The 10000-nt window shown below is 44.1% G+C and overlaps 1 protein-coding gene across 1 annotated transcript in view; it reads left to right on the forward strand.

Moving 5' to 3' along the window:
- cux1b (cut-like homeobox 1b) overlaps positions 1 to 10000 on the forward strand; it is a 65359-nt gene that overhangs the window by 7834 nt on the left and 47525 nt on the right. Inside the window, 3 exon segments of the mRNA XM_048266910.1 lie at positions 5300 to 5347; positions 8555 to 8633; positions 9216 to 9353. Coding sequence (XP_048122867.1) covers positions 5300 to 5347; positions 8555 to 8633; positions 9216 to 9353 — 265 coding nt within the window.

Consider the following 10000-nt stretch of genomic DNA (forward strand, 5'->3'; position numbering starts at 1 on the left):
CGTGACCGCGGTAATGCGGTTACCGTCCCAGCCCTAGTGTGCTGTGCGTGCGTGCGTGTGTGTGTGTTGTGACTGGTATTGCAAGTTGAACAGGATTTAATGGTGCTCATCATCACTTCTGTAACAGGCATTACCACATTTCTGAACACACACACTTATAGTATTGTAAATCAGCTATGGTCATTTACCCAGGTGGATCTCATGTGTGTGTCCTTGTCTGTACGTAGAGTGTCCTGTGTCTTATCAGAATTCACTGAGAGCCTGGCTCGGGACCTTTTGCTTAGCACCAGGTGTGAAACGTCAACGTGCTGCCTGTGCTGCTGAACTGGGGGAGCCACTGAAGCACATCTTCAACTGGAGTCTACGTCTCGGACAAGTTCCAACACTGTGGAAGACATCATGTCTCACCCCCCGGGAAAAGTGCTGTGAGAATCATGTTCTTTGATTTCTCAAGTGCTTTTAACACCATCCAACCCCTCAGACTGGGAGACAAGCTCTTGCAGATGGGTGTGGACGCTCACCTGGTAACCTGGATTACAGATTACCTGACCCGGCGACCACAGTTCGGCCAGACTGAAGAACTGTCTCTCTGACACTGATCAGCAGCACCCGGGCCACGGGGGCACTGTGCTCTCTCCAAGTCCTGTTCACCCTGTACACATCTGACTTCTGCTACAACACTGGAGTCATGCCACATGCAGAAGTTTTCTGATGATACTGCAATTGTGGGGTGTATCAGGGACGAGCAGGAGGAGGAGTACAGGAGCCTGGTGGAGGACTTTGTGCAGTGGTGCAAACTCAATCATCTTCAACTCAACACTTCAAAGACCAAGGAGATGGTGGTGGATTTCCGCGAGGTCTAAGCCCACTCTGCTACCAGTCTCCATTGATGGGGTCAATGTGGAGGTGGTAAGCACCTACAAGTATCTGGGTCTCCACCTGGACAATAAACTGGACTGGTCAGCCAACACTGATGCACTCTACAAGAAAGGACAGAGCAGGCTGTACTTCCTGAGGAGGCTGCAGTCCTTCAATGTGTGCAGCAAGCTCCTCAGGATGTTCTACCAGTCTGTTGTGGCCAGCTCTCTTCTATGCAGTGGTATGCTGGGGAGGAAGCACAAAGAAGAAGGATGCTGGACGACTTGACAGGCTGGTAAGGAAGGCTGGCTCTGTAGTGGGAGCTGAACTGGAGTGCATCACTTCACTATCTGACAAAAGGACCCTGAACAAACTGAACAACATCTTGGACAATGAATGTCATCCGCTCTACAGCACAATCAAAAACCAAAAGAGCTTGATCAGCTGGAGACTTCGCTCACTGCCATGCACAACTGAAAGGCTGAGGAAGTCATTTGTTCCTAGGGCCATTGAACTGTTCAATGCCTCACTAAAGGGAAGAGGAGAGATAGACTTCTCTGCTTGAGTACTGACTGCCCACTACTGCTTACTACTGTTTTACTACTGTACACAGCCTAATGTTTTCACTACTGTTTTTATGCTACACTGTTTTTCATGCTATATTAGCACACATGATCAATGGCTGCGGTCAGGCTTCTGATACAATACTGAATGAATGAATGGCTATAACTCTATTACCTCAACCTGTTCTTGCACTAAAAAAATAGTTTTTTTATTTTACCTTGTCTACATTACACTTTACTCTCCTATTTGTCTATATTATTTATGCTGGTCTCTAGACCTTATTCTTGCACTGTTGGACTGTTGTACTAATGTTGGACTACTTTTTGCACCTTCACCATGACACTCACTCTCTTGAGCACCTTGCCAGGCACACATAACTAAGGACTATGGTTGGATTACTGTTTGAACCTTCACCATGACACTCACTCCCTTTAGCACCTCACCAGTCCTGGCCCTGTCACTACAAGCGTCTAATGCTTGATCACCCTCATGCACATTGGACTTTCTTAATTTAATTTATATAGTGTATTTAGTATTTAGTTTTGTTAGTTTTCTTATCTGTCTTATCTTCTACTGTCTTTATTGTACAGTGGAGTTTAGTTATATGTTTATACTTATACTTATGTTTACCATTTCTGCTGTAAGTGCATGTTGTGTGTGATGTCTGTATGCTACGGAGACCCCCCTGAATTTCCTTGAGGATCAATAAAGTATCTATCTATCTATCTATGCAAAAACAGTATGAGGCCTCTGAAGAACAGGCAGGCAAGGGGTGTGTGTGTGAGTGTGTGTGTGTGTGTGCAGGCAAGGGGGGAGGTTGTAACTAACAAAAGCTGACCAGGCCTGGTGACCCACACACCACATCTTTATATTGCATATTCATACTAGAGGTCACTTGACCTCTACTTGGTTTGTATAGTCAGAGAATCCTGGTGAGACCCATGATGGGGTGACACGTGACACAAACATGCATCTCTCCCGTGAGGGCCACTGGCCCCTCATTGAAAAGAAAAAAAGCCTGTTCACACTCTCACACACTCACAGGAAACATTTGTCTTGCTCTTTGTTGACTTGACAGCTTTTTCATAGCTGACCAGCACAAGCCTCTCAAGTAGTTGTGTGTGTGTGTGTGTGTGTGTGTGTGTGTGTGTGTGTGTGTGTGTGTGTGTGTGCGTGTGTACGTGTGCATCAGTTTGTATGTGTACATGTACTTGTGTTTGTTTGTGTTTATGTTTACGTGCTTGTGTGTTGTTGTGAGCCTGTGGTTTGGCTCCACCATAGTAACTAGTCGCTTGATCTTCTAATACAGTATATAAAACCAAGCTGAGCTTTTCCTATAATGACCTATTTCTAATTCCTATGACGACCTATTTCTAATTCCTATAACTACCTATTTCTAATTCCTTTGTTTGTACCACAATGTGGCTTCTATAGTTTAGCATGCTCACCAGAGCTTATAGTATGGCATGCTCACCTAAGCTTATAGTATAGCATGCTCACCTAAGCTTATAGTATAGCATGCTCACCTGAGCTTATAGCATAGCATAGCATGCTCACCTGAGCTTATAGTATAGCATGCTCACCTGAGCTTATAGCATAGCATAGCATGCTCACCTGAGCTTATAGTATGGCATGCTCACCTGAGCTTATAGCATAGCATGCTCACCTGAGCTTATAGCATAGCATGCTCACCTGAGCTTATAGCATAGCATAGCATGCTCACCTGAGCTTATAGTATAGCATGCTCACCTGAGCTTATAGCATAGCATAGCATGCTCACCTGAGCTTATAGTATAGCATGCTCACCTGAGCTTATAGCATAGCATAGCATGCTCACCTGAGCTTATAGTATAGCATAGCATGCTCACCTGAGCTTATAGCATAGCATGCTCACCTGAGCTTATAGTATCGCAAGCTCACCTGAGCTTATAGCATAGCATAGCATGCTCACCTGAGCTTATAGCATAGCATGCTCACCTGAGCTTATAGCATAGCATAGCATGCTCACCTGAGCTTATAGCATAGCATAGCATGCTCACCTGAGCTTATAGTATAGCATACTCACCTGAGCTTATAGTAGAGAGAGAGAGAGAGGGGTGTGTGTGTGTGTGTGAGAGGGGTGTGTGTGTGTGTGTGTGTGTGTGTGTGTGTGAGTGAGAGAGGGGTATGTGTGTGTGAGATAGAGGGGTGTGTGTGTGTGGTCCTGAAACAGGTTTTTATAAATAGGTTTTCAGTTTTATATAAAGGTCACTGGCTGCCAGGAAGAGCTTCTGATTACAGATAATTACAGCTGAATACACACACCCACACACACACACACACACACACACAGAGTCTTATATAAAACCAATGGACATGAAGTACTAACCCCAGTTCAGTCAACCTGAAGTGAAATCAGCAGAAGCACACACACACACACACACCTGAAGTGATATCAGCATAGACATAGAATTTGAACATACGTATTTTACAGGCCTTAGCTTTTGGGACCACAATGTAGACAAGCTTTAAACAAAATCTGAGACGGGCCAAAAAGCCTTATCTGATTTGACACAGGATAACTCGGCACTTTTTATTTGATTTAATTTACGGACACATTAAATGGACAGGTTTTATGTGGACACATTTGACTTATTCATAAACACCTGATGACCGCAGCTTGACGCCATCCAGATTTGAAGAACACTTTTGTTAACACGGCAAGATGGGTCATTTGAAGTACACTTTTGTTAACACGGCAAGATGGGTCATTTGAAGTACACTTTTGTTAACCACGCAAGATGGGTCATTGTGAGGGACCGAGGCGACCACCCCACGTTTAGGGAGGCGCCACTGGATTAGGTGGTGTCGAGGGAGGGTAGGAGACAGCAGTTCTGTACAAAATATAATTTATTTAGTCCATAGACAAACAGGCAGATCCAGGAAGCACAATTTAGAGTCCAAACATGAAATCCGGGGATCTTCAGTAGACAAACAAACATGTACCATGCCATTAAACTAGGCACCGGAACCTACTCTCTTTTAGCCTGTCCAAACAAGGCCACCTCACAACAAGCAAGGTTAGCTTAATAATAAACAAACAAACAAACTGTATGACTTCCCTGATTTCTGGGCCTCAAGCTCTTCCACGTGTCTCCCTGGTTCTCCTGTGTTGCCAGTCTATGGTATCTCCCTCCTGTGTGAAATAAGCCTTTAAATAGGCCAGGTAATTAGCCAATTCAATCTTGGGCTAAACCATTATAGGGCATGGGGGTCTATACCATTAAACCAATCACAGTTCAAATTAACAGCTTGTTTCCAAAACAGTAGACTGAAAGATCCAGTAAAAATTCAGTGGATTTATAGACAATATTTTTCACAAATCTTATCTCAATGAAGAAACTCAGCAACAAGCCCAAATTTTGGACCGATGATCCTCACATACAGAGTGATGGTAACATTGTAAAAACAGATATACTATTTAAGATCTATGCATAGGTTTGGTCTACAAACACAGAGGGTCACCTGCCAAATTTTGCTGAAATTGGGTGATTTCACACGGAATGACTCATCTATCATTAGGCTTTATGATATTTATTATTTAATATATCTATTATAACTATCATTGGGCTTTATCTATTATATCTATTTGCATGTGATTTAGAAACGGTAGCCATTTAGGCATTTAGACCGTAGCCTGTTAAGCACAACACACACACACACACATTTAGACTGTAGCCTGTTAAGCACAGCTTTGTGCTGGCTCCATTGGGTCCAGCCATAGTGAAATGGGTGTTTCCACATCAGGAACCCTGCTGTGTCCAGTGGTGAAATGGGTGTTTCCATGACTCGGGTGTGGTCTCATGATCAAATGCTAAAACTCATTCTCTCTCCACAGGATCTACGCAAGCAGGTAGCACCGCTGCTGAAGAGCTTTCAGGGGGAGGTGAGTGTGTGTGTGTGTGTGTGTTTTCCTGAAAATTGAGTCTTGTCAGCAGCTGTTGTCTGTTTCTGCGTCTCCATTCTCACTACTCACACACACACACACACACACACACACACACACACACACACTGTCAGCCTTACCAATCAAAGCCTGGCTTTGTGTGTGTACGTGATCTTGTGCATATAGGCACACAGTCACACACACACGCAAACATATCCTGATATACCCAAGCTCAAACTACCACATATACACACTCATGCATAAGTTTTGTGTGTTACCGTATTTTCCGGACTATAAGTCGCTCCTGAGTATAAGTCGCATCAGTCAAAAAATGCATCATGAACAAGAAAAAAACATTATATAAGTCGCACCGGACTATAAGTCGCATTTGTTTAGAAACGTATTTAACAAAATCCAAAACCAAAAACAGAGACTATGTAACTAGATTATTGAGGCCAAAAAGATTAATGTTAATGAAGACGAAGGAGTAAAGGCAGCCAAGAGGAGGGCAGGAAGGTAATTGCAAAGTAAAAGATTCACTGAAAAAAAATGCCACGTGGTACACCAAAATGTATTTAAAATGTGGAGAATACAATGCAATCAAGCATTTTGGGCGATGTGGAGTCACAAGCTGGCAGCAGATTGAATGCTCACTAGAGAGAAAAAGATGCAGTTTTAGACGTGACTGAAGCAAGCCAGTCAATAGGCCTAAGCCCGACGGTAATTGTAAAGCAATTTACAAAATGTTCACTTAACATAAATGCTGATATGATACATGAAAATTAGCTACAAATGTGGAGAATACAATGCAATCAAGCATTTTGGGCGATGTGGAGTAACAAGCTGGCAGCAGATTAAACTCTCACGATAGAGAAAAAGACGGTTTTAAAAGGATGTGACCGAAGCTGAGGCAAGCCATGGCAATAGGCCAATAGGCCCGACTGTAATTGTAAAGCAATTTACAAAAGATTCACTGAACAAAAATGCTGATGTGGTAAATTAAAATGTAGCTAAAAATGTGGAGAATGCAATGCAATCAAGCATTTTGGACGATATATTGGCACAAGCTGGCAGCAGAACATGCTGAGAGAAAGAGAGCGTGAGAAAAAAAAGATTTAAAAATTCCAGCGCGGGATTGCGGGTATTGCGCATAAATTATTACTAAGTATTGAGCAGACTAATAAAAGTCCCGCAACTCTAGCCATCATAATGCGAGAAATTCCCACACATTTTACAGAGCTGTCTGACATTAATCTAATAATGGAGCGGCCTGAATGCGGGACTATTGACTGGACGGACCGACTCTATTGTGGTACTATTGACTGGACGGACGAACCCCATGCAGAGACACACACGCACGCACGCAGGACCACTTTGGGGCTGCCTCTCTCTCTCGTTGCTCTCTCTCTCTCAGCAGGATTTGTCACCGCTAGAGTCAAATTATAGGTGCTTCTGCATCAAACGCTATCGACAAACGTTTAGCGATCAGGAACCGTCAGGAATTTTGCGAACACAGAAGCATGACAGCCTATAACGCGAGAGAACATGGATGTGTTCTCCATTTGAGGAACGTTATAATCGATTGCGGACGTGAACAGCTACAGACACAGAGCGCATAGTAGGCCTAATTTCACTTTCTGTGCATATTCATTACGTGAAAGATAATTAGTAGCAAAACAGCGATCAGCTATAGGCCTTTATTTCTTGCGTTTTATTGTGAGACATATGCCTACTTTTCGTTTGGAGCGGCATACCGGTAGGCTATCAAAAGCAGAAGATGTTCAATTTGAGATTTGATTTACGTTTGGACTGTTTGATTATATTGATAAATATCGGGACTGATGACCACTGAAATCTGTGGGGTATTTAATGGTTCTCTATTAAGTTTCATGTATGAAAGAATGTTGGGATTTCCATCCGCTTATTGCGATATAAGGCATTCGCTTTCATTCATTTATGGAACGTGTGCTGTGCTGCAAGTGAAACAGTATTCCGTATAGCCAAAAAGGTCTAAGAGCCTAAATTTAGTTATTTGATAAATTATGCATGATTTACTTTTTAAAAAAATTCGTAGGCTGATGCCTGGTAGCAACAATTGTGTTTAAAGCAACACCAAATAGTTTTTTGTACCTTAAAATAATGTTTCCAAAATTGTTTCAGTGGTTCATCAACTTCGTAACAGGGTGAACGGCAATTCTGCATTAAACCCAAGGGCCCTCTATCGGCTATAACCGCACTATGCAAGTTTGCCAGATCGGGTAACGGATCTGTAGTTCGATGGAATGAGACATAAGAAACTACAAATTTGACTTGCATCTGATGTCGCAAATCGCAATACATCGTACTTTTATAAGTCATGCAAAATATTCTACCTTGTCTGTGGACATTGTTATTTGCAAAGCCGGTGCTGGATAAACAAATAGTGTGCGTGCGACAGAGGGAAAGTTCTTTGGTGTTGCTTTAAATGTAGGTTATTGCTTCAGCCTCTAGCTCAGAAAAGGGCTGCGTGCGACTGGTAGCTTGAGAGCAACGTGTTGGAGACTCATGGTGTGGGAAGATGACTTTTCATTGGCAACAATATTAAACCAACCAACAATATAAATTATTAAAAGAGCTCTTTTTATGAGTTAAATTGAAACAAAATTATACTGGCTTTTATTTGTCGAATCTGAGGCCCGCTATAAATAGAATCCCGCCATTTGAGCATTTAAGTATGCACATGTGTTTCAGGCATAGCACAAGCACTAATCTCTGACTGAAAGTGCACAGGACTTGTGCATTTGAGAGCGCTCTCTCTAGGCTGTAGATGGTAATGTTTCATGTAGGGTTCATGTCAGTTAATATAAATAAACATTTAAAAACATGTTCAATTATATAATTTTTTTCATATATAAATTAAGCACCTGACTATAAGTCGCAGGACCAGCCAAACTATGAAAAAAAGTGCGATTTATAGTCCGAAAATGCGGTAAGTGTGTTTGTGTGTGTTTTTGTGTGTGTGTGTGTGTGTGTTATGTGTGTGTGTGTGTGTGTGTTAAGTGTGTGTTATGTGTGTGTGTTAAGTGTGTTTATGTGTGTGTGTTAAGTGTGTGTGTTATGTGTGTGTGTGTGTGTGTTGTGTGTGTGTGTGTGTGTGTTAATTGTGTTTATGTGTGTGTGTGTGCTAGCGCTTACTCATTCAACATCCCCCCCCCCCCTCTGTCTCAGATCGATGCCTTGAGCAGGCGGAGTAAGGAGGCGGAGGCTGCGTTTCTGAACGTCTATAAGAGACTCATCGATGTACCAGGTAACCTGCCCCCCAAAAACGTCTATAAGAGACTCATGGATGTACCAGGTAATGTTTTGTTTTGAGGGGGTAGAACAGATTACCCCAAGGCTCTGATGCCCTACACACTCTACAACAGGGGTGGGCAGACTTGGCTCAAGGGCCACATTGGGTTTTGAAAATTGGCCAGCGGGCCGAATGTTTAATGTTTCATATCATTAAATGCTAATAATGACAAAGTAATATCATTTTTACATTTGATGCTGTTTACACACCACACACACACTTTCACACATACACACCACACACACCCTTTGTCCTTGAGTGGCTACTTGGACGTTGGATGCTTCACTGGCCAGCTGAACTGAAAATGACATTTCCAACATTCTCTCTCTCCCTCTCTGTCTCCCTCTCTATCCCCCTCTCTCTCTCCCCATCTCCTCTCTCTCTCTCTCTCTCTCTCTCTCCTCCCTCTCTATCTCCTCTCTCTCTCTCTCTCCTCCCTCTCTATCTCCTCTCTCTCTCCCTCTCTATCCCCCTCCCTCTCTCCCCCTCTCTCTCCCTCTCTCTCTCTCTGTCTCCCTCTCTATCCCCCTCTCATAGACCCAGTCCCAGTGCTGGACTTGGCTCAGCAGCTGCATGTGAAGGTTCAGAAGATGCACGACATTGAGACGGAGAACCTGAAGCTCCGCGAGACTCTCGATGAGTACAACAAAGAGTTCGCCGAGGTCAAGAACCAGGGTGAGCATCGTACTGCACGCACGCACACACGCACGCACACACACACACAAACACGCACGCACGCACACACACACACACACAAACACGCACGCACGCACACACACACACACACAAGCACCGCGCCCACACACACACGCACACGCATTACGCTGCGCTGCGACACGCATTACCACACGTGCCGCACACACACACACACGCACACACACACGCATTTAGCCACACTTGCCCACACGCATTTGCCACACGCTTTGCCACAACGTGACGCCGCGGCACACACACAAACACGCACGCGACGCGCACACACACACACAAACACGCGACGCACGCGACGCACACACACACACACAAACACGCGACGCGCCGCGGCGCACACACACGCGCCACGCATTTAAGACGCGCACGCCATTAACGCGTGCACGACGCACACACACACACACGCGACACGCGACACACACACACACCGAATGCCGCGCAAGCACACACACACACACACACACACACACTGTACCGTTACCGTGGTGATACGTACTGAACCATGGACACACTGTACTGTTGCATCCCTAGTCTCTATGGTGACCTGTGCAGAGCTGACTGTGTGTGTGTGTGTGTGTGTGTATATGTGTGTGTGTTTGTGTGTGTGTGTGTGT

This window comes from Alosa alosa, chromosome 16, assembly GCF_017589495.1.
Source record: "Alosa alosa isolate M-15738 ecotype Scorff River chromosome 16, AALO_Geno_1.1, whole genome shotgun sequence".
NCBI classification, from domain to species: Eukaryota; Metazoa; Chordata; class Actinopteri; order Clupeiformes; family Clupeidae; genus Alosa; species Alosa alosa.